The 25861-nt window shown below is 39.2% G+C and overlaps 1 protein-coding gene across 1 annotated transcript in view; it reads left to right on the top strand.

The window, feature by feature from the left end:
• Window positions 1-25084, top strand: part of sema3d (sema domain, immunoglobulin domain (Ig), short basic domain, secreted, (semaphorin) 3D) — a 29065-nt gene extending 3981 nt beyond the window's left edge. Inside the window, exons 2-18 of the mRNA XM_072385736.1 lie at window positions 2739-2991; window positions 6690-6850; window positions 8801-8863; window positions 8993-9112; window positions 9207-9300; window positions 9776-9904; window positions 12592-12728; window positions 13993-14107; window positions 14319-14388; window positions 14489-14633; window positions 15223-15445; window positions 15774-15862; window positions 16062-16103; window positions 16901-17058; window positions 18353-18417; window positions 18798-18937; window positions 23980-25084. Coding sequence (XP_072241837.1) covers window positions 2784-2991; window positions 6690-6850; window positions 8801-8863; window positions 8993-9112; window positions 9207-9300; window positions 9776-9904; window positions 12592-12728; window positions 13993-14107; window positions 14319-14388; window positions 14489-14633; window positions 15223-15445; window positions 15774-15862; window positions 16062-16103; window positions 16901-17058; window positions 18353-18417; window positions 18798-18937; window positions 23980-24414 — 2394 coding nt within the window. The 5' untranslated portion in view covers window positions 2739-2783 and the 3' untranslated portion in view covers window positions 24415-25084. The remainder of the gene's footprint in view (window positions 1-2738; window positions 2992-6689; window positions 6851-8800; window positions 8864-8992; window positions 9113-9206; window positions 9301-9775; window positions 9905-12591; window positions 12729-13992; window positions 14108-14318; window positions 14389-14488; window positions 14634-15222; window positions 15446-15773; window positions 15863-16061; window positions 16104-16900; window positions 17059-18352; window positions 18418-18797; window positions 18938-23979) is intronic.
• Window positions 25085-25861: the final 777 nt, after the last annotated feature.

The following is a 25861-nucleotide window of genomic DNA, read 5'->3' as shown; positions in this document are numbered from 1 at the left end:
AACAACTTACGTCTCAAGAGCAAGAAACAATTACCTATGTTGTTCTGCCAGGTCAATGCCTGTGGTCAGGGAATAAAGACAAATAGCTGTGCTAATGCTCTTGGTCCTGTGGAGATCGAGGGGTTTGATAATAGTGTACTCCACATGGCACCTGGGTGTTGCTAAATGCCTCATTAGGGGTGGTCTCTATGTGAAAATGCCCACGGCCAAAGCACTTCTTCACCATCTGCTCCTTTCTCATGACTGCTGGCAACTTTCACTGCAGATATTGTCTTATCAGTGGAGCTGCTTTTTAATGTTCAGCTACTTCAAATTTCCCAACTTCCAGATTGTACATACATAGCTGATAATTAATGGAATCTAATGAGGTTATGTTTTATGTCATATAAACAGTGCTTTTGTTTTATGTTGAGCACAAACCAAAAAAGCCAGCATATTTTAGGCAGCGACTCTGAAAAGATGCTGTAGGTGTGAGATCAGAAGCAGCAGCTCTTGGCTGCCAGCTTTGAATCTGTCACCATTTCTATCAGGATTGTTTCCCATCACCCACCACACCGTGTGCTGGCCATGCTGCCAAAGACAACAGGGACTCAAACAGCCAGGAAATAGTGGTGTTAGCTTAACCCACATGCCACATTCTGTCGGTTTCTCCTCTTTCTCACCTCTCCCTCAGTTTTTACTTCATCTGTTTTTTCATCTATGTTATTAACAGCTTCCAAAGTAGTATTTTATCAGCCTTTTCTCAGAAGTTGTAGCTCCTCTTCTAAAACATGCTTTCCCCTTTTGTTTGAGGGGCATTCTTGCAAAGGGTGGCTGCTGAGAGATGTGGGCACTCAAGCCGTAAGAGAGATATATTACTCAGAGGTTGCTCACTTGGGGAAAATCGTGTCAATGCTTTTCTGTAGACACTGTAAGGGGGATAAGCTCTGCCATCAGCACTATCACTGTCGCTCAATGTGCCACAGACCACATGGATTTAAACCTCACTTTGTCACTCTCTTTGCTGATTGCTCATCCATCACACAGAGCTCCGTATCTGTGTTTCTCACCCTGAAGGTGCGAAAGTGCCCCAATTTGTCATCTTAAATAAACAGCAGTCTGTTTATCAGGGTGTATACCTAGTGGTTTTAAAGCTGCAGATGACTTGGATTGGTGCCACCCTGATGCTCCAAAATTTGCTTTGATTTCAACTCTTGACAGAGAAAATGAATGCAATGATTTATTAAGCAATGGCAATTGGTATGTGCTCAGAATGTCATCCTAAATAATTTCCTAGGAGCTGCATACTTTACTTAAATGGCAATAGTGTCTTCTACTGCTTGTATGCCCAGGCCTTTCATGTTGAAGCAACATAACTTGGTTTCAGTACCTGAGATTTGCTGGTGTGTGTGCCACATCTACATACCACCTATGTTTTAGCTTGACATTGTTTACATTGTAACTCGACAGGCTGATTTGTGTTATCTGACAAAGGGGCGCAAGGAAATTAATGAGGGCAGCAATAAGGTCAAAGGAGTAAGTTTTCTTTTGATGCGCTCATTAATTTCTTCATCAGTTGTCTGGTTAATTAGTAGCTTGATGGCTTTGGAAATTGCAGGAATGCAGGTTTTAAAAAGCTTATGATACTAAGTGAGGAATTTAAAAGTTAATGTGGTACAAACAAATATTGTAATTTAGGCTAAGGATATATTGTAGTTATTATGCATACAACTTAACCAGTAATGAGTCACCATTTTTCTTGATGCAACACTTTTGACATGCAAAGAATTCATACAAAGAAAATAAGTTGCATGAAAGTTTGCTGATACATATGTGTGATTAGATGCTGGTTTCTTGGTTTTAGTCAAGGATTTGCTTATAGTAACTGAAAAAAAAATGCAGTAAGATAAAGTATCGAACTACTTCAGTAATAATTCATCAATGCTTAGCTCTTTTCTCTGTTCACTTTTTTTTTTTCTTAACATAACAAAGTGTAGTTCCGTATCAGTCCATGTCCACCATTACATGTAGTGTACCTCCCACTTATTTAAATGCAGAAATTTACTTTGATTGCATTTGTGTGTTTGCAATATGTATAAAAGTTTAAAGTAACAAAACAATGTTTGAATTACGTCAAAAGCTATGTTTGTTTGCCCTATGTTCAGTGAGAGCACAGTGCTGAGGTGTTTTTTGCTTATTAGTGACAGAAAAGCTAGTGCTCCCATGCTGGTTGACTCATACACTTCTCAAGATGTGAATAAATGTCTGTCCCACAGGCCTCTCTAATTCACTGTGAAGTCCTTAACAGGATATGGTTAATTTTTCTACATGGCATAAAAGAAGTGGTGACAGTCTCATTTGCCAACAGTGAAACTATAGACATGTATCATTTAAGGGAAGAATTAAATAAGTCATCCATGAGAAAAGGAAATGAGGAATAGAGACAGAGAAACTGACTGAGGAATGGCCAGCGGAAAGAAATAAGAATACGGCTGTTGTGTTAGTCTGACCTTTGTTTTGGGCAAACAGATTTAAAAGCAACACAAAAGGAAAGCCAGCAGCAGGCAACAGCTGATGTAGGATGTGCAAAGGATGGGGACATGCCTGTAGGGCTCCATGGTGAAACAGCTGAATAGTCACAACAGATACATGTGTGCGTGTTTTCTGTGAAGTTAGATGAGACTGCACACACCCTCACGCACACTCACTTGTGATTGCTCCTCCCTGTAGCTTGACTCTTTACACTGGTCTCTCCCCAGATTTGCGGAGAAGAGTGAAAACAGAACAAGACTACGACACACACCATGAAGACAGAAGCCTCTGGTGATCAGAGTCTGAATAAAGCCAGGCTTCTGTTCTGCTTGTCTGGCAGTAATTATGGCAGTAAAGGGAAGAGGACTTTGGTTCTATCCCATCCAGGAGTCCCATTAGTGGGACTGATTTTGTTGGCCACCCTCCCTTTTGGAGCAAGCATCAAACAGAGTGTCCCCAGGGTCAAACTCAGCCATGGAGGTAAGAACTGAAATATCATTGATATGTTTACTAAATGAAAGTTTCGGTTTAATCTTATACTTGCATCCAGATCAGATTGAGCAAAAATAGAACGCAGGTAATGTACTTTCAAATGATTTTTAACTTACACTGTTTTTACTTCTTTACCCCCCCCCCCATGTCATCTACTTTTATCTTTGTCTGTTGGTGACATTTTCCCCCCTTGTCAATTTTGTTGTTATTGGCGAAATGGGCGAAGTCTAGAGAATTCAAAGCAACCAGTCAAACTTTTCATTTCAAAATTATTTGGAAAAAAAATCACAGTGAAGCAGAATTAAAGAGACTGACTCACTCACTCACTTATCCTTTTGCCCATATCCTAACTCAGTGTTTGTCAGTTAAATTAGTTTATGGCCACTTTTTTTCTTCAACATGAGCACGATCTTTTAAAGTGCACCAAGAATAAATTATCATTATACAAAACACACGGCAGGTTTTCATGTAAAAAAAGTATTGCTTTTGGGAGAAAATAAAAAGATTTTAATAAAACACACCGTTGTGGCATTTCTGCCAGCCTTATCACATGTAGAGCCTGCATTACACTTTAATGCTCCTGGTCCGTAGGACATAGTCAATCAGTCTGCTGAATTTATATTATCTGTGTACTATGTCTCTGTGCTTCACTTTGCGTGTCTGTTTGGTTTGTGCCACCGTGGGGAAAGCAAAATTATTGCACCCTTAAAACCCACTCTAACTTTACTTCAAAGTCTCCATCCCTTGTGTAGCGTATGGGCCACAAGAAACCACAGAAATTAACTTGAGTCTTGCTCCATAAAACTGAATCCCCACTGTGACCTAAAAGTAAACGCACCCTGACTCCAACCTCTAAAAGCTCTCCTTTGGTCAAGGCTTCCAAAGTCCAGTGTGTCTGGAAAGAGATATACACATGTGTTCTTAGTGTCCAACATAAATATCTTCAAGTAGTTGTAAAAATAATGACGGCAAGGGACAATGTTTACTCAGCAGTTAGGATAGCATTTAGCTCTGCAGTTTGTCTCATTTTATGTTAGTTCCAAAGTAAATCGGTTCATATGGCTGCATTTTAATTGGGCCACATGTATACTTGAGGCATCCTTTTTCATACTTTACCAGGGTGTGTCTCTTGGTTTTGACTACAAGCATGGCTAACCAAGCTTTTATTGTTCATTCATGCAATTGGTCATCTGACAATAATGTGGCTTCTTCAGCCCAGCAATGTCCATGTTTGGCCCTCTTACTCAGGATGACTGAGGCAGAAAGAGATCCATCAAAAGCAAATACTCCACCCGGTGCACTCATCTCGTCATCATCTCATCAGTGCACACTGTTCAAAAGCAACACCACCCAGCAGTGATCACTCTACAAAACATCACATCATATCACCCCCTTCCTGTGAAAGCACAGCCTCAATGAGTGAAGGGTGAAATGATCAAAGTGAAATCATTCCTGATTGAGTGAACACCTTCAAAACAAGTGCCCTCAACTGCATGAACTTTACCATGAAAATCCCATGTCGAAGGACACGTTACATCCAGACTCACAGCTAAGACAGTGTGGCCCTCCGCCAATAAAAATGAAAAAAAATGGAGTCATCATGTGACTAGATCTAACTACATACAGTCGTTTAGTCGATCGTCGTTCTGCCTTTGTTATTGATGTGTGACACACACGCATCCAATTCTCACAGGCCTGTATTACCATAAATATGGTCAACAGTTAGTTTGTTCCAGTTCTATTTGTAGGGTCATAACTAACATGCATCTATTGAACATAGGGTCTAGTTCAAAGGGGATGTTGTGACATTTGATGCCGACTTTCATGTTTCTCTCTGGAACCATGAAAATAACATTTTATACTGCATATCAATGTCTGAGAGTGTGACTGATTGACTGAAAAGAATTGACTGATTTCAGCTGGTTTACATGCCAAGTACTGGAAAACAATTTCTGATGAATATTTCTCTAATTCATGTTTGAATCTAACTGTTGTCCTTGAATAGATAACAGATTCAGATTTGGAATATATTCCTGATGGAATACTAACCTTAAGAATAGCAAACATTGTAGAACTTTCCAAAATGTGTATTAATGAGAGACAACTTACTTGGTTGGCTCATTAATTGGGCCAATTATTTTGCAATATTTAATAGTCAGCCTGAGACCACCAGCACGTAAGTTGCCTTGTCAAAGTGGCTGCTATGGAACGATGTTTTTGATTACTATTACACATTTATTTAAGCAATGCAAGACGGAAAGATTCATTTGAACAGATGCAAGAAGTGATTAAATCATTCTGCTGTATAATAGCCATCAGCCATCTAGTTTTTTTAATTACCCTCTGCTGTTGAAAAATCCAAATCAGTTGACCTCTAACATATATGTATTTGAAAGCCCATCTGAGCTTCAGTTGGGGAGCCAATCAAGAGCTATTCAGGATGTTCAGGACTCTCCTCTTTCAATAAAGGTGTGGAGCACCACACTGAGCGGCAGCAGCCAAGCAGACAGTTTCAATGGACTCATAGTGCTGTGTGTTTACAGAACAGATTACTGTTAGCCAGGGGCTAGAGGGCCTAATCTCTCTTTGAGGTTTAGTCCACTGGGGGTCATGATGTGTGTGTAGGAGGGAGAGATATCAGCATGTGGGGTTCTGTCTGTGAGAGCTTGTGTTTAGCAGGAGGAATTAAGCACGACTGCATGGTGTCGAGGGGTCCCAGAAGTTCAAATATTGAAGGTTGCTAACCTCTCCAATCCTTCACACCAAGAGGGTAATCACAATGTCAATCCTTTCAGAGGGACTCCCACAGGACTCCCTTGCTCTGAGCCAGTGTTTACTCAAGGCATGTTGCTATACCGGTGCGCTGAAAAGAGCCTGGTGATGGAAGAGATTTCCTCAGATCAAGCAGATCAAGGACACAACGCTCGGCAGAGAATGTAGCTACATCCAGCTCCCAGAAAACTTTAGTTATTATGAGCCCTGGACGCAGGGAGTCCCAGACCCACTAGTCAAAACAAGCTACATGTTTTAACTCTTTGTATACACCCCATATAAAGTGCTACAACTGTAAATACAAGTCCAGAGCAAACTGCCTCCATGAGATGGTTGAGAAAACAGATATTTTCCATACCTTCATCATGATCTAATCTCACGTAGCCCGTGCCATACAGTACAGCGAAAGTTCATGTTTGTGATGAGGTTCAGTCATTGGCAAATGAGCTTCATGTGGGGAAGCTGAGTAACTGTGTGTAAGGATAAACAAACCCTCATCTACTTTTAAGCAGCTTTCCAACTCACAGATATATTGCAAGATATTTACACAAGATATTAATGGATGACAGAGTTCCAATGAAAATACCCCAATAAAGACATCTGATAGTGCACTTACGTAGATAATGTCTTGCCCAAATGGTTGCTACTGTGTCTCATCTATCTTCTCTATCAACAGTTGTGTCTGAGTTGTTGAACCACAGAGGGTTAAGGGAATTCAAGTCAAGCCAAGGCCTTCTAAATTGTTCTCTAGACCAGGCACCCTTGGATTTGTCTGCGGCAGTGTGATCTTACTGAAATGTAAACTGTAATTTGATTCTAGATGGTGCATTTTTAAAAGGAAACTATAACCTAAAAGTGCACAGCAAAATATTTTACGCACTTTGTTTGTCTGTCTCACTCTTGTTCTTGGCCAGAACTGATGAAGGCGAGCAGTGTGTCTCTGTTTCTGGGCCCAGCTGCTGGCCTGCACTCCCACTCGTTGCTGTTGGATGAGGAGCGGGGTCGTCTCTTGTTGGGAGCCAGGGATCACGTCTACCTTCTTGACCCCGACAATCTGGCCAAAGCCCCAAGAAAGGTACAGGAATGTCTAAATTACATGTAGAGGGAGGACAAATGACACAGGTTTACAAGGAACAAAGCCAATAATGCAATGATTTCTGCAAGCAAACAACAGCTCTTTGGTTTGTATCTACTTGGGCCATTCACCACTTTTGAGAGGTTGTTTAGAAATATTTCTACGTGTTTACAGCAGCTTTAAGAGTCACTACACCATTTGACAGAGGGACATTCCTGAAAAAAATCTCCACTCTCTCTACTCCACTGATTAAACTCATGCACGTCATCACATAGGACATCCTAACCTCAGTTATTAAGTATGAATGGCTCATTATAGCACACACTGCCATTTAGCTTAATCTCATGACACTTATACCTGCCCTGCCATTAGTGGGGTGACGTAAGGTATTTTTTTCCATTACAATGCTGCTGAAAGGCACTCAGGCGTGTTTTGTTTTAGAGAAGCGCTCACCTCTCAGTCATCAGCAGTCTGAAGCTGTCTGTCTCCTAAGGTCAGGGTGATCATGTAGGAGGGCACGTGCACGCACACACTTACAGACAATAGCACACATAAACATTTGCATAGTGTGCACATTCACCATTACGCGTTTACACAAACACATGCATTTGGATGGGGGCCATATGTTAAAGTTTGTAGACGTGAGTGTGTGTTTATGCAGCTGAGGTTGATCCATCACTGGGAAGACTGTTTATTTGATCTTTATCTAGTTGTTTTAACTCATAGTCTTGCTCTCAAACTGTTGCCTTTCTGTTGCCTCTCGGGTCATCGATACTGATGCCAAGGAGATATGCAGTGTAATTCCCTGATTCTTTTGGGAGCAGCCTTGACAGCGAACATGATCCCCACATGCAGGGGAAACCTGGTGTTTATGAGGTAGAGCAGAAGCATACCTGGAATGGGACCAACAGCCAATAAAACACAGACAAACATGATGCACAAAAGCACTCCAGGTGTTTCTACCTTGATTTTCAGGAGATGGTTGCTGTGTTGCCTTTTTCTTTTAAAACCACAGTCTCCTTGGCAGGGTTTAGGAGAGGTAACACGCTAAGAACATAAGCCTGTTATAACACATGTATGAACATGACCAGGCACATTTAAGAAACTCTAGATAAGTGATCTCTCGTACCAGCACCTGCAAGTGCTAATCACTGTATAAACTGATATCAGTCATTCAGTGTGGACACATCACAGTTTGGGTTATACTTTATTTACTTTTCAATGAATGCATGTAAAATTCAGTGTAATAAAAAGGACAGATAGAATTTTAACAGAAGTATAGTTGATGTCAAAGTAATTTTCAACATGAATTGCCAAGTTTCTATGTGCCACTGGTAGAAACATGGTTAAAACAGCATAAACAGTGGTTTGATTCTGACCATGCTTTTTTTTTTGTTGAACATCATACCCCTTGCTATCTCTACATACATTCTTACTGTCTATTGCTCTGTATGCAGGATAAAACGGAGCAAAAAAAACCTAACATTTGTCTGGCTTTAACCTGTCTGGTGATTGGTTCCAGAGTTGATGGGTCTACTCTTGTTTTAAGCCTTAAAAAGCCACTAAAAAAGCTTCAAAGGATCTTGCCATGCACTCATGGTTAATATCAGATTGGGCGGTCAAGAGTTTACCTTTTAACAAGATCCATAAAATTGTATATTCTCCTCCATGATGCACAAGTAGCCAGTGTGGAGATGCTAAGACATGTTTTCTCCATTTTGGCAGCAGTCTTGTGAACCCTTTACAGATTCTTATCCATTCATAAAGTTATTGTTTGTGGCATAAGCAGAAGCAGAGCACACTGCAAACGAAACTATACACATGTTCTTCTTAAATACAATGATGGAAAGATTAAATGTATATGTATAGGTAAATAATCTTTCAATTTATAGAGAACTGGTTTAATCTGAAGTGAAAATTTCTCATTCAACTTTATTCCTCTGTTGTTAGATCCACTGGCCTGCTCCAAGGGACAGAGTTGAAACATGCAAACTTGCCGGCAAAAATGCAAATGTAAGTGTTTCTAAGCAAAGTCAGTTTTTTTTTTTTTACGGATACTAGAATTCCAAGGACACTGTCACGTTCAGTCAGGTTTTCCATCCAAGTTCACCCTAGTTTTATTTCTGTCCCTACTTGTCCCAGCTGGAATGTGCTAACTTTATCAGAGTCCTCCACAATTACAACCGAACACATGTCTATGCCTGTGGGACAGGAGCCTTCCACCCCACCTGTGCCTTCATTGAAATCACTGGCCGCAGAGAGGTAAAGTACATATGAGTGAAAATAAGCTGGGAAAAAAAATTGGCAGGAGTGGGCTTAAATATTTTGAAATAATATCCTCCTTTTTATCCCCCAGGATGGTGTGTTCCAACTCCTGTCTAATACAGTTGAGTCTGGCAGGTTGAAATGTCCTTTTGATCCCTTGCAGCCATTTACCTCAGTTCTCTCAGGTAAGATGACTGTAGTTGTATTTGGACAATTCCTTTAGTGAAATGTCATTGCAACAGAACACAATCTTCCACTGAAAAAATGTTTCTCTTCACTCTGTTAAGTAGATTTGCATTCTTGTATCGTTTTTGTTTTCCAAGCCCATTTTTATGAATGGGAAAAGCTGACTTTTCTCAGGCGACAGCACACTTTATTTGTGGCTAATTGTGAACAACAAGAATTTTAAAGTCTCTATCAAATGTTGATCATGCTAATCGAACAATTACTCAGAATGTGTTTTTGGATTCTCTGAGGGTTGGAAAGTGATTAATAAAATTGATTAAAGCAAGTCTGAAGATATGCTTTTTCTTTATGTGCAGATACTGAATATTGCTGTTGAAATGTAGAGACGTTATTATTTTACTTTACCCTTTAAGAGCAATAATACTGTGTGTGCTGATCTTTAATTAAAAGCAAAACTGTCTGACATATTTCCAGATCAGTACCTGTATGTGGGCACATCTTCAGACTTCCTGGGAAAAGACACAACATTCACACGCTCCCTAGGACCTCCACCTGACCAGCACTACATACGCACAGACATCTCTGAAGACTACTGGATCAATGGTACACACATGCTTGCGCATATCCACATTGACACGCTGAGCACATTTGAAAGTTGTTGCGTTTTTCACGAAACTTCCAGCATCTGTGCCAATACAAAGAGTGTCTCTGTGCCCTCAGGACGGTTATTGGCATTCCAGAGGGAAGAAAACAGTCCACTTATTCATTTAGCTGGAACTTTTACATGAATGCCATAGCTGAACAGGGACCACACCTACAGAGGAATTTACAGTGCGCCACAAAGTTCACAGTCTCAGTCATACTGCCACATGTATACACTTAGACACACGAGCATGCACAGTCATCTCTGGGGAGGGAGCCCTCTCTGCGTGCAGCTCCGGTCTTGAGTGTTTTACAGCCACTGACGGACTGTCGTGTATCAACAGTTGTCTCCAGGATCTAAGTCCTTGCACATGGTCTCCACATTTCACAACTGTACGATCAGAGATGTTTGGAGTAATTATGTCTCCCTCCGTCCCAGTGTCTCCTGATGTGTGTAAACAGCATGTGCTGGCAGAGAGCAGGCGGAGAGAAAGAGCACACCCTTTTTTCCAGTGTCTTTTTTCCTGTGAGCCTGTGGAACATCTTTCCAGCACCGCATGACTAACAATGACCTTCTGTCAAGTGTGTTAGCTGGGGTTTATTAAGCTGTTCCAGTTGGGGAATCACCCTCTGGTGTTTGGCTCGGCTTTAAGGGGTTGAGCTAATGTTGATGTAATGTTACTGCAACTCTTAAGCTTTTGGACTTGTTCCCACTTGAATCAGGACAGCAATGGCATTGTATTGTTTCTGGTTTCCTTCTCATCTCTATACTTTCTTACATCATGTTAATTTCTGTTGTTCCAACCAAAAGCCTACTAAAGCCATAAGATAGTAATGACGAATAATTTGTTGAAGTTGTTTTGCAATTCACATCAGTCCAGACTGCCATTAGATAGAAGCAATATAAAGAAACATATATGTACTTGTACTTGTACTAAATTACAAAGGCAAATGCTACATTATGACATATATGTTTTAATCTAATAGCCGTGTAAAATGTTGCATATTATGTTTTTGAGTACAAACACTGGATAGTCACAGGTAAATATAGTAAAATAGAGTTTAAATTAGTAAAGATCACAGTTGATCTTACACATTTTCTAAATTTGAAAAGGGAGTTTTTGTTGTGGTCTTTTTAATTGTTTTCACCAGAGAACCCCTTACATTTGTGAAAAAAAACCACTATTGTGTTGCCTTTAAAGTAACAAAGTCTAGGATGAGATATTATAGCATGACAATGAGTTAGTAATACAAAAGAGCAGGTTAACTAAACTAAGGTCACATGATACTGAACCTGTGGTTTGCTGCTCTCATCATATGAAGCAACTCTTCATCGTAGGGCTGTTATCACAAGTGAAGCATGGGTAAATTTAATTGGATCTCTTTTCATCTATTTTAATCTTGAGATTAAATATCATCGCGTGTAAAAGACACATTTGGGCTACCTAATATGTAAGCCTTGAAATCCAAGCTACATGCAGGCTTTGCGAACGTTTATTTTTATTTTTAAATTTTTAAAAAATTTTTATGCTGTTTGATCTCACAAGCCTAGTTATGGATGGACACAACTTAAGCATCTAATTCTTACACATTACTAAGTAAATAAGATCTCAATCCCTCATTACATAGTTTACCAGCCATTTAGTTATATATTATTCACCGATGTCAACATGAAACTCACTCTTCTAAAATGTTCACCTTTGCAGAAGGTATATTATATATAAAAAAATAGGATTTTCATAAAGAGATATTGGAGTCAAAAGGTGTGTCTTGCACAAATCCATTTTTACTGAAAACCACATTGACAGGTACACATTTTTTATCTTATAGATCTCAGTGACACCTCTTCAGTTAATCAGTAACATTAAAACGATAATTTTTTTCTGAAATATGCAATACTTAGTGGAAAACATACACTGATTTGCATGATAGTTTGTTTAGGTTTAAGAACCAGAGCAAATTTTAGGATAAAGCCATTCAACAAATTCATCTATGCCAACATCACATGTGGGGAATGAGACATGACATGTGGGGAATGAGTTCCTTTGCCTTGCAGGATATGAGATAATATGTGTCGATGGTGAGAAGAAATTGTATTTTGTTTACCCAGCTCTCACTGGATGAAAACATTAGCATTTGACACATCCAGACACTAATGTTTTCATCCAGTATCTAAGATCATCTTTACGACTTGTTCCAGCTCCCTAAAATGCAAAAATAATAATTTAAAACAGGTTTTTATGCATTTTTGAAAACATTTCTAATCAGAGTGATTCCATGCAGATGTTTGTGCCAGCGTGTTTCAGCTCCTTGTGGATCTTTTCTCCTATCATATCCTGTATACCGTCAGACTAGCTGAAAATCATATAAGAGTATACAAAACTGCTTTTAAAGTCCTCTAAATTCATCATTGCATTAGTCCACACAGGAAGCTGTGGGACTAACTGAAGATTTATGTGCAGCTTAACTAAGCTTTTGCTTCGTAAGAATAGCAGTAATTAATCACAGCTTTCTGCTGAAGCTGGGCAAGACTGTAAATAAACATGTGGTAAGTGTAGTGTTAATGCCACCGCAAGAGTGTGGTTCATGGCAAAACCATTAACTGGATTTTTTTAACACACTTCTTCTTTCCCTCTCCGTGTCTTCAGAGGCCAGGTTTATTTCTGCTCATCCCATTGCTGACACGTACAATCCGGACGATGATAAGATATACTTTTTCTTCCGTGAGGTGTCGTGGGAAGGCAACGACAAGAGCATTCTCTCCCGAGTGGCTCGTGTGTGCAAGGTGAGACATTACATGAGAAATGTGTGGACAGTGTTGGGTGTGCAGAGGCACAAAGGGAAGATACCTCAGTTAAGGGAGCAGGAGGGGGATGGAAGACTTTGATATGCGGATATGGTCAGGTTGTAAGATTTGAACCGTGCCCAACAATTGGAGTGCAAGACCTTTTCCATAGAATGAGGAAGTCATAACTCCTGCAGTGGTGTGATCAGATAAGGATCTTTGTGTTGGCCCTGCAGAGGTCCCTCTGGAAGGAGGCCATACCAGTACATTAGTCTTTTTTTCCAATTTGCTCTGATGTAGCAGAGAGCCAATTACAATCCCACTTGGATTAACAGTTGAAAGGTCTACTAAATATTGTCTTTTTTTTCTTTTTCCTTAAAGTTTTGCAAGTGCTGCCCACTAAAGTGAAATAGGATGGTATTTTATTGCAGTGCAATTTCATATTTTTGCTTTGAATAGATTTAATACGCATTATTGGGCTGGCAGATGTGATACTGTATCTGTATATACTGACAGATACTTCTAGCTGCTTAGAATTTGAACCTCTAAGGGAACAATAGATAGATGTTAAAAGACATATGATCATATTTCGGTGCATATCAAATTCTATTTTACAGCATGTCAAAACAACTGTAAGTTTAGACGGGTACAGAAGCAGATTCCTCATTGGGGACACCTCTATTTATCTCAGAGGGTCATTAGTCACTCCATATGAGACCAGCTGACACTGCAGTTAGCTTCTAACATTTGGAGATCTATTGCTAAATTCTTAGAGAAAAGGTTTTAGCATGTTTATGACTTGGGAGTAAGCTGTAAGAGATTCTTCTCTGTATTACAGGCCATTTTATTCCTTAATTTTCCTCTACCATCTCTTTGTCTTGTGCCCTTAGTGTTTTTTCCTTCACTTTTGTTATCAGTAAGTGTTTTTCCCTCCACCTAAAGGGATTGAAGGCACTTGAGATCAATCCACTTAGAAGATTGTCACCATGTGAAACATTCTCATTAAGGCCTTACATTTTTTTAGGGTATGTTTAACACAAGTGTGTGTGTGTGTGTGTTGAAACATAACAGCCTTTTTCTATACCGCTCAGATACCAACTAAGTTCAACAAGGGGCTTCTCTTGAGTTTTCAATGTATTACAAACTTGAATACTCTTAACATAGCTCAGTCAAAGGTTGCCGATTTAAAACCTGAATTGTCATGCAGAAACAGCTGCACTTTTCTGACTATGTTTTTGTCATGGAGAATGTGCTTGTGTTTCAGAATGATGTGGGAGGGCTGAGGAGTCTGACTAATAAATGGACGACCTTCCTCAAAGCCAGGCTTGTGTGTTCTGTCCCTGGACCAGATGGTGTGGACACACACTTTGATGAACTCCGTAAGTGACTGTTAGACTAAAGATTATAAAAAACTGACTCGTGTTTTGTAGGCCCCTGAGAGTACGTTATTAAAGGACTGAATTACTTTAGTGTTGGAACAGCAGATTCAATAGCCAGTATTAGATTATTGAGGATGGAAGTACAGCTACAAGTAGTCTTTGTAGAGAAAGCCAATAAAATAACCTATATATTACTGCCTTTTTCTTGAAGAGGACATCTTTCTACTCCCTACCAGAGATGACAAAAATCCAATAGTATATGCAGTCTTCACTACTTCCAGGTAAGTCCAGTTTTCATCACACCATCATCTACACCACATGTGGGCTACTTTTATGTCCTCTTGGATTAACCTGGTTTGTTATTTTTCTCTTTCCATCCAGTTCCATTTTCCGTGGCTCAGCAGTTTGTGTGTATAGCATGGCCGACATAAGGGCTGCTTTTAATGGACCTTACGCCCACAAAGAGGGGCCCGATCACAGATGGGTAGAATATGAGGGGAGAGTGCCATACCCCCGTCCTGGAACGGTGCGTTACCTATCTTACCAAGGAGCTCAGAGATGAAAAACATTACCACTCAATCCCTCCTAGCTACATGTGACTTTGTTTTCACAAATTAGAAAAACATCTTTAGCTTTCTTCCAAATTACAAAATAAACAATAAACATTACCTTATTGAAATGGTTTTAAGGGTGAAATACTTTAAAAGCTGCAGGGTATGCTATCATATGCACATGCAGCCTCGTTATGAATGATATAACTTTGGCTTCAATGAGGTTACTGACATGTTAATCAGATTCTCATTTAGTTTGTTTAAGACATGTAATCAAAGTAGCACATGATATGCATTAAGGAGATATTGTATAAGCTTCAGGTGCATAGTTCACTGAGCACTGAGTTTGAGCTATTGTATACACAGAGATGGGGAGCAGGAGTTACACAGATGTTCCATATGTGCTCTGCCTTTTGCAGTTCTTACTTTGTCCACTAGAAGGAGACACACTCCAGTAAATGTTCGCAGAGACGCCACTTGCTATTTGAAAAGTTGAAAAGACACGGAAGAAAGATTGGATCTAATCATGGTAAGGAAGTCAAATGTTTATATTGTGTTCCTTAGTGTCCCAGCAAGACGTATGATCCACGGATCAAGACCACCAAAGACTTTCCAGATGAAGTCATCAGCTTCATTCGATATCATCCTCTGATGTACCGCTCTGTGTACCCTTTGACTGGAAGGCCTGTGTTCACACGTGTCCGAGTGGACTACATTCTGACTCACATTGTGGTGGACAGAGTTTTGGCAGATGATGGACAGTATGAGGTTATGTTTCTGGGAACAGGTAAAGAAACCTACATTCATCTTTTTAAAGTTTATTTTTGAACAGCAGAGGGCAGTAGTTATACATTCAATTTAATTTACTTAAAACAGACTATGCTTTTGTCAATTATTGTTCAGGATGCTATTGTGTACCCATTCCTAGGATTATGCACTGACATACTTGTACATTTTAAATTGCTTTGTACAGCAGGAACCTTAAAGAAACAGTCTGATAAAGATCTGATGTTGAACATTCTGGTGTGGACATTAAGACAATACAGATTTCCATCATTCATTTCTGATTGCAAATGACATCTTTCTTCCTCGTATCTCTTCTGTCTCTGTTGCAGATGCTGGCTCAGTTCTGAAGGTAGTGAGCATCACTCAAGAGAACTGGTCAACCGAAGAAGTGACTCTTGAGGAGCTCCAGGTTTTCCAGGTATGCTGCACAACACAATCGAACATGAAAAATACTCGTAGATGTAGTTTTGCTACAACTTTGGTGTAGTGGAATCTAATAAAATCTATAACAGTGAGGCAACTCACTGACTTTTTAGTTTAACCTCTGTGAGGCTGATGGATTTTATAAGTTGTTAATCAACAATTTAGGTTTTTTTTTAATCTGTTTTATTTTACAGGGTTCGTCCCCCATTCTCAGTTTGGAGATTTCCTCTAAACAGGTTTGTCTTTCTCTTCAATTTCATATTATGCTTTATTACATTAATTTAAACCACATGTATTTAGACATGTGCACATGTTTCACAAGACATACAACTTTATTTATTCTTTGCTCACGCACGTATTCAAACTTTTAGTTGTGACCGTTTTCTTGTAGCGCTCACACCCTTCCGGCTCGTTAACTGAGGGTCATGAGTGTCAGTACACACTTCAACCCTAATCACAGACTCCATTAATCTCCAGCACTGTTTGACCTGTGTCTATGGGCCTGCTTGCTGGTGTTTTTAGGCCAGTTAGATTAGATAATCAGTTTTGCATTTGTCAGAAGTGCATAGACTGAGAAGTCTTTTGTCACAGTTGCCCTGTTACAGATTCCCTTTTGGAACATTACGTTTTGACATTTTGGATTAAATAATATTTGATGGCTATTGCTTTGATTTCCATTTACACCCGAGCTGATATTCAGAGTTGGGACTTTCAGAGAACATTTTGATGAATGAAGTAAGCGAACATGAATGAGGAAAAAAGTCACGACAAAACTCTTTTTTAAAAGAAAACAACTGTTATTTTTACACACAGCGACAAATATGTTTCAGCTTATGTCAAAGCTAACAAAGAGCTAACTGCATATGAGAAAGAAATATGCTGTAACTGGATGATGCAGAGTTGTACTGCTTCCGATCTGCCTTCTATGTGTGTACAGCACAGTTTTTTAACTCAAACCAGAATTTTTTTCCTCGTGGATAACAAGCTAGAATGCTCTGTTTACCTATACTAAAGTGACACTGTGTCAATATAGCAACAGCTCTACGTGGGATCGAGTGAAGGACTAGCTCAGGTTTCCCTCAGCAGATGTCACCTGTATGGTCAAGCCTGTGCCGAATGCTGCCTGGCACGAGACCCCTACTGCGCCTGGGATGGACACACATGCTCACGATACATCCCTGCATCTAAGAGGTAGGAAAATGGTAAAAGAACTGCACTCAGATATTTAGCGGTTTACAAAGTCCTTTAAAGTTGAATTCACCCATCTATGTACACACATGGAGACTTTTACATATGAAAGGAGCCACAGGGGTTGACATGACACCAATAGTGATCTTGGAATTGAGAAATAAAACTTATAAACAAATACAAATTTGTAATCATTAAAGCAAAAAAAAATTATTCACAGCTAAAAATTAAATAAGCACATCTATAGACTGCTTTACATTGTCCATTTGATGCCTTAGTTTTATGTCCCTGTGTGGCTGGCTCTTCAAATCTAGGAATTTCATGAATACATAATTCTAGTTTGATATGTTTTCTCTTTTTGGTTTGTTTCATATCTTCAGCATTTTTCCATGTCATGTTATAGGGTATCAATTCTTTTGAGGCCAGACTTGGAGTCGTTTACTGTCCTTCATTTGATTAATAACACTGGCATTCTACACCTCCAGAACTAGTCTGGAGGTGCAACATCTTCTCATGTTACTGCTCCCTTGTTTTAGGTCTTGTGCTTTCTGGCGCATATTTAAGCTCTACAGAATCGAAACCCTGTTGTTTTTAGTTCACACGTCATATTGTTTGGCCAGTGGGGATGCTGTTTTGGCATTAGTGGAGGCCCTGTTTTTAGTTTCCGATGCTCTTTGAAAGTTGATCTTTAGTGAATGTGGGCTACAGATGTTTTATCAAGAGGAAGTGGAGGAAGAAATCAATATAAACTAAAGGAGCCCAAGTGAACAACACCAAAAAAGGAGGCAAATAAACTAGTGTATTTTCGATAAAAAAAGAAAATAACATGTCTTTTTAAATATATGAAAGGTTTAGGGTTTCCATTTACATCTTTAATCCAATGCTAACATTGATAATCAGACAAACTAACATGTACACGAGAAAACACACACCAAAGATATGTGATTACACTTTAATGGCTAAATTACCTAAAAATGAACATAGTCAGATACTCATCAGAAATTACTATTCTCTGTCATCAGCAACCAATAAAATTAATGTATAATTATATAACATTAAAATGTTTTAATGTGAATATTTAAGTGCAGTTTTGAGTGATTTAAATCAATTTTCAACATCGAAGGAATTACTGTGCTCAACTGAAATATTCTTAAAACTTGGGTGTGTTTGCGTACTGAGATTGTACAACTGTCTTCCTGACCAGCTTAATGAAATTATTATGAATTGTCCACACTGTTTAACATACACGCTCAGATAGGAATGCATTTTGTTTATGATGTGTGTCTTTGCCGAACAGGAGAGCCAGAAGACAGGACATCAAGCATGGAGATCCTGCCATTCAGTGCTGGGACACACAAGACAGTATGTAGACTTTACGCTTCTCACAGGTTCATCCAGTGTCTGCCTTTGTAAGAAGCTCTTCCTTCTTACCAAGTAATCTATTAATGCACATCTACTCAACAGATACTGTAAAATGTAAAGTGCATTTAAGCTGTTTATACTATGGTATGAGACATGCAATAAAGTTGAGAAGAATTGTCTTATCAGCCCCAATATTAATCTGTAGCATGCGAATGACCTTAAACTTGCAGTATATCCTGAGTCATAAAAACTTGTCAACCATGACAAGGAAAAATTTATGTCTATTTCTTGGGCATCACTATATTTTTAAACGGTACACTTTTGTTTCAATAAGTAAAGTAAAAAGATTCTGAGATGAATAACAACCTTGTTCTCTTCAGGTCTTGGTGCGGGACAAGTGGAGGACAAGGTTCTCTTTGGAGTTCAGAACAACTCCACCTTCCTCGAGTGTATCCCCAAATCTCAACAGGCACAGATTCGGTGGTACATACAAAGACCTGGAACTGAACGCAGGGAGGAGGTCAGAACAACTCATGTAGACACATGTACACGCACACCATCAAAACACTAAAGTATGAATTAGTGGGTTTCTTCCAGAGTTTAAATTCACTCCCCTCTCCCTGATGTCTAAAGGTGCACATTCTATTTGCTTTTCTTCTGATGCACCTGAGGGGTTTTTTTTAAGGTCAGAAAGAAGGGACGTTACAGTGCAAAAGACAATTATTTGTTACATAAGAACTTCAGTTTTCAAAAACAACATACTTGACTTCAACTTTACAGGCACTAAAGTCTGAGTCTTAAACCCTCAGCAACAAATCACATCGTTGTCTGTCCTGCTGATGTTTATGAGTGTCCATGGCTTTCTAAAAATGTTTGCAGCTTGCCTGATTTTGAGGGAGATGAGGAATTACTTGCTGAATCCCCAGACCTGTGGTAAATGAACAACATCAAACTCACATGAAAGACAGCCTGAAAAATGGAATGTGGGGGATTCGATTTTTTTTTCTTCAGACATGACGAATTCAGATCCAGATGTAAGTCCATACATGATTCATCGTGAATAGGAAGAGGCGTGTATGGAAAACGAATGAATATGGAAAACTTGAAAGCATTTTACATATATAATGCTGAACATATGTAATTGCTAAAGATAAAGTTAAATCTGCATTAAATTGAAAATTCAAAAAGTAAATTGGCACCAGAGTCCAGAGTATGCCACTAACATCTAAGTTTCTAACTATTAAAGAATTATACATCTGTCTCTGGCTCACTAATACTATCTCAGTCATACTAAAACTCAGAGAAAAGTGAATCAAGAAAGAAACATACAGAGGGAAATAGAGGTATTTATATTTGAAGTGCAGGGAGGAGCTCATTGATGATGACCCTTTTGAATGAAACAACAAAGATGTGCTTACTCAGCTCTTCAGTGCCCTATTTGCCTCAATCCAAACTTCCAAACCATCATACACTCACTGCGAATGCCCCCCTATACTGCTCAGCCCACTGACTCCTCATCTGTGTCTCCACTTCTCTGCCGTATAAGTCACTCCCACCGTGATCTCCTGTCCTCTCTCTCAGGGGTGAGTGTAAGCACCAACAGGTGCAGAGGCCACAAAAGTCTTGTTTCTTTACTGGCTCACTACAGAAAACCCTGTGTTTTTTTGTCTATGTGTATGTCTGTGTGTGCACGTGTGTATTTGTTTTCTTTATATTTCCATGTACCCCCTACAGATTAAATCATAACAGATCTCTCCCTAAGGACAGCCATGTGTTTCTGGGTGATGAACACAATGGGGCGTTTTCTATGTTTGTGTGTCTAAGCATGCACTCATTTGTGACCTCTCGTACTGTAGACAAAGTGATGAAGGAATGAATGCAGGCATTCTTCCGCCCACAGGATTGTTATGTCATGGAAATGACTGTTAAGCAAACAAACAGAAGCTTAAATATATATATACAGGATATAACAAAATAACAGCAGATTTGTTGTTCCAAGAGCATTTGAATTATTGGAACGTGTACATAAATTGTCCTCTATGTGAGTGAAATTTTGAGTGTTATCTGCCAGTTGATAAGTAGGAAGAGCCACCATCTGACTTACTGGCAGTTTAATGCATTCTAAATCTCTCTTTATAAAATAATGATTTAGATAACTAAGCTTACACAATATTTCACGATTGCTTTTTATACTCATCAATAATAATAATAATGCTTTTTGTGATGAGATGCAGCCATTGCATCAGAAAATCTTTGGCAGTAATACCTCAAATGTTTAAAGTCGGAACACCTAAGGCTAGAGGAAATTGGAACATCGATACCTAGATAAAGTTACTAAACATGTCAAGAGCCAATAAGGAAAAATGGGCCTTAATTAGGGCTCATAAGCAAAACACAGGAAAGTAAAAACTTTTACTTAAAACAAACAAGAAGCACTCCTGTGGTAGATAATCCAAAAACTGTGAGAAATCTTGATAAGAACTAATTAAACTTGACATGAGACATGATTTACAATGAACAATGACATGAATCTGGCTCTGAATAAAGAAAATCAGGGAGTGTTTCTTCAGGGGGAGCTGAAGGGATGACAAATTCAGGGAAGGTGGGGCTAAGTGAATCCAGGTGACTAGGAAAAGCAGAAAGCAACACTTAAGGAGAAAACCCAAGGAGCAGACTGAGGAAAAGAAACAAGAACAGATGAGATTAAACAAAAGAGAAACCCCAAGATTAACGTAATCAATGCCAACACATAAATACTGAAATCTGAACAAAACTATAGCACCAAAAATATTACAAAAACTCACAGAGCATGACCAAATATGGCTGAAACTGGCTAAAATGGATCAACTTTTCATGAACATACTACAATCTTGGTTGCCAAGTTGAATGAGATAAAGACATAATAATAGAGGAATATTGTTTTTACTTAAGTCAATGATCAAACACATTTTCATTCTCCAGAATGATGAATAAAATAAATAATTTCTGCTGTTTGCCTCTGTCATGGGAGATATGCAAAGTTACTGTGAGGATTGTAGCTGGCAGTCAACGCAAAGTGAAGGAATTTAAGTGAGCAACACGAAGCTGAAGCTTAGGGATACGATTTGTGAACTTTTGGAGGTGTTGAAAAGCAAAGCCTTGTAGTGTGAGCCATTTAAACTATATAGCAGTATGTGGTTTTCAGTGTTTAAATATTTAAATAGCAGCCAATGGTTTTCTTGTATCTCCAGAGATGGCTTTACTGTCATCATCCCTTTGTAGACAGTATGTATCTTCTTTTTCTCTCTCCCTAAAATTGACCCAATTTGCTGATGTCTACGATAAATGCAAAACCTGGAGAATGTATTTTTGCATTGTATGAGCAGGACTTATTTTATATTTTGAGCTACAGTATTAAAAAGGTATCTGTGTGAAACCAGAGTCTGCATTTTTGGTTTGTTGTTGTAGGATATCCTTGTTTGTCAGCCTTTTCCCACAGTTGAGCAGAAGGTGATCTTTTAACTGTGTGGCTCATTTCACTCTCTCAATCTCTGTGTTTTTTCCTCCTGCTCTGTTTCCTTCTGTCTGTCATCCCTTTTTCTCCCCTGTCCTTCAGCCTTCCTCATCAGTCTCACCCTAATCTCTCCTCACTTCCTGCCTTGTTGCTCCTCAGTTTGTCCACTTTGTTTCCTTGCACCTTTCATGTTGTCTCCACAATTTCCCACAGTTTTTCCCTGCTGTGTTTTTGGGTTTGATGAAGGCATCCTCTGCCAGCTGTTCACAGCACCTGCAGTCCACTCTAATATTCATTCTCCTCATGCACCCCCTCTTCTTATCCAGTTGGCAAAAGTCAGCTATTAAAAAAAACTGTAGCTCTCTTTCTGTGTGCGTGTGTCTCTGTGCGTGCATTCACCTCCTGGAGACTGGAATGCCTACCCATTAGGAAATTACTAATAAGGAAAGTATGGGTGACGTTGAACGTCATGGATGGTGCTCATTAGAACTAAATACAACCTTCCAAAAACCATGGGAAGTTCTTAATACCTGAGATAAACAGAGGAAATACTTTCCTGCATTTCTAATTCCTTTATTAAAAGCAAGGTGTCAGTAGTTTGCACCACAGGTATGCAGACAAACTTACAAATGTACTTCTAAGTGTGCTGTCAAAAAGAGAAAAAGCACTACAATACTTTTAACTGCAGCAATGCTATCACTTGTAGAAGGATGCTGGATTAATCACATCCCCATACATAAACGTCCATATGCACACTCACGTGCACACAAATAAAGAGACCATCTGGGCAAGTTTGAATATTTGGCATTGATATTTAGTCACAGATGCTTCCATATTGGATGGCAGGGGAGGCTTAAAAAAGACTCACTAATGAGCAGATAAATGCTAATTGGGTGATTTAAAAGTGGACAGAGACTTTTATCGGTGAGATGTTTATGAACTTAACACAGATTCCATTAGTTTTGTCAGGTCCATCAGGTGTGTCAGGAAACCAGAACGTGTAAGGCATGAAGTAGTAAGTATAATATATATAAGGGTCAACTGTCAGACAGGCTGAAGCCTAAAAGTCTGCTTCCGGTTGAATAACACATCGTCAGTGTTAGACTTGGATATTACCACAGAGCTATACACACATTAACACACCTGCACAGACACACACACTGATTTGTATGTAAGGAAAAGCAAAAACAAAGCCACAAAACAGTATTCTGGCTTTCTTATCAGTTACACCTTGTTTGGATCAGAGCAGGGTTGTGGGAGGTACACATTCACTGGCACACATATGCTCCTCTCTGTCCTTCTCAACACAGCTGTGTTGTTTCAGGCCCTGGCAGCAGCTGCACCACACCACCTGATGAATCATGGTGGATGCTAAATGAAAAGACGAACATAAACATTAGAATTCTACTTGCCCTTACACCTAAGCGACAAGCACATACACTCACCCTCCAGAACAAACACTCATTATGAATCTGAAGCTCTCTCCGCACCATATGACGACCCCTGACACCTCCACACACATATACTGTGGATGATACCACACCCAGCACATTATGCTTCCCGTTTCAGGGATCATTACCCTGTTTACCTCACCTTGGATACAAATCTTGTGTGAAAATGTATGTGTTACACAAGGTGTGAGGTATAAAGCTTAAGTACCAATGACTCATTGTTTGAGTGAAGTAAGACAGAACATTTCTCTTTGTATAGCTTACCTGTGATTGAATGTGACAAAGTACCTGTGTGTTTATTCAGATACTGTACCACCGAACAGATTGGTAGTATCTTTACTTTACTTGTCTTTTGATGCCACTTTCTACTTGTAGTCCAGTACACCTCACAGGAAAATATTTATTTTTTCTTTGTGATTTGTCCTATAGCTTTATTCAGTAGCTACAGACTGGGGACACAGAACATATGCAGAACTTATAAGATATGTTTTCATTTTAGATCAAACAACCTGACGGTTTCAACAAAAGCTGTAGAAATGATTGGTTGATGACAACAGTCATTTCAAAGAAAAAAATAAACATTATCTAACACATTATATATCTCTTTTTCTCTCTCAGGTCACACTGGATGATCGTGTTGTCCACACAGACCGAGGACTTCTGATTCGCTCCCTCCACACCTCCGATGCTGGCGTGTACATCTGTGTGGCTCAGGAGCACACACACTTCACCCACACTCTCCTCCGTCTCACGCTACAACTTGTTACACACGGACAACTTGACAGAAAACCCAAGCTCAGTGAAGACGCCGCAGTGGAGTCACACCACGGAGCAGAGTCACGTCAGCGTTATAAAGACTACCTGAGAGTCATGAGCTCTCCCTTCCGCTCCCTGGAAGAGTACTGTGATTCACTATGGCTGGATAAGAGGTTGTCAAGGGTGCGCGGACGAGGCTTGGGAACTGGCAAATGGAAACACATCCAGGAAATAAAGAAGAACAGGAACAGGAGACACCACAGAGAGAGAGTTAGAAAGAATGAGGGAGGGTTGTGAGGACAGCAGAGTAGTAAAGGAGAAAAACATTGAGGTCAGCTGTGTATATTAACAAGCTTGATGATGAGACTGATAGAAGAATGAGACACAGAACTGTAACATTTCAGTGTCGGATGTACATTTGAAGTTTAACTCTTGAGTTTACGCCATTGAATGTTTGTTATGAAATGACAGTTCAAGATTTGAACATTTATGCCAAGCAGTTAGATGCAGCATTGAAATGTGATATGCCACTTTGTTATCTGCAAACCACAGATTGTAAGCCGTATGGAAAACATCATCAACAGCATCAACTGATGAATGGTCACAACGCAACTATAGCTTTGTTTGCTATCATTTTCTCCCAGCAGTACAAAAAAACTGATGATATTAGAAGACTTAATGGAAATAATGAAAATATGAATGCAAAACAAAGTTTGCACATGATAATGGCATTGCATTCATGTCGAATGGCTGTAAATAGTTATGTAACATGTACAGGAGATACAGCATACTCATTTTTGTCTTATTACTGTTTTGTGTATCTATAATAATGCTGATGTATCATGTTTGGCTGACAAAATACCATATTTTTGTACAATCCCTTATCCCCTATTTACTGTAGTTTGAATAGATGCTCTCATTTATTGCTGTTCTTGAAAGATATTTAAATAAATTTGACTGAGAACCTCCCCGAATTGCCTGGTCAGAGATAAAATCAATCTTTGACTATTGCTGCAGTTTCAGGCACTCTTAAGCATACAGCAGCCATGTTGCATTAGGGTTGGTTTAGGTGAGCATGTCCTGATATAGTAACACAAGTCCCTGTACACAGTATGCAGATGTCAGAATGATTCAGGACCAGCTGGTTTGTTGTTTAGTGTCAGTGTATGTGTAAGAGAGGGAGAAAGAGGAAATAGGCATCTTCAGGAGAAATCTGGCAAAAATGTTAAAGTATAGAATCAAAGTTTTAGGTTTTTAATGATAACAAAGTTGAAAAAGCATAAACATCAGTAGAGTTAATGTGAAACCCAAGCATTATACAATCTAATGCATCTGACCTGATTTATATATTAAGACTTAAGTAATAATGCTGATTATATTATACAGAGTGCTTGTATACTGCACAAGTCTGGCATTTTCCATGAAAGGCATGAACACAATCACAAGACACCACTTAACTGATTAGAGGAAGTGACCTCTTTAATAAGACTTTTAGTATGACATAGTAGAAATAATGTCACATTTATCAATATATTGTTTACTTACCTACAGCAAAAGGCCTTCCCTGCTCCTCCCTGTGATGGGCATTTATTTTACAGAAACCATCAGATTGTGCTCATCTGCCCTTTGTATGAATGTTTTTGGATGAGCAGCAAACAAGTCTTTTGTCTAGAAGGAAATTTCATATTTGTTGTAACAAAGACAATAAATATTTCAAGTGTTTCCTCTTTGTTTATAGTTTATT

The sequence above is a fragment of the Leuresthes tenuis genome, unplaced genomic scaffold (assembly GCF_036924035.1).
Source record: "Leuresthes tenuis unplaced genomic scaffold, fLeuTen1.0.hap1 SCAF_5, whole genome shotgun sequence".
NCBI lineage: Eukaryota > Metazoa > Chordata > Actinopteri > Atheriniformes > Atherinopsidae > Leuresthes > Leuresthes tenuis.
Note: the sequence above shows the minus strand (reverse complement) of the source record. Positions and strands in the feature narration are given on the sequence as shown.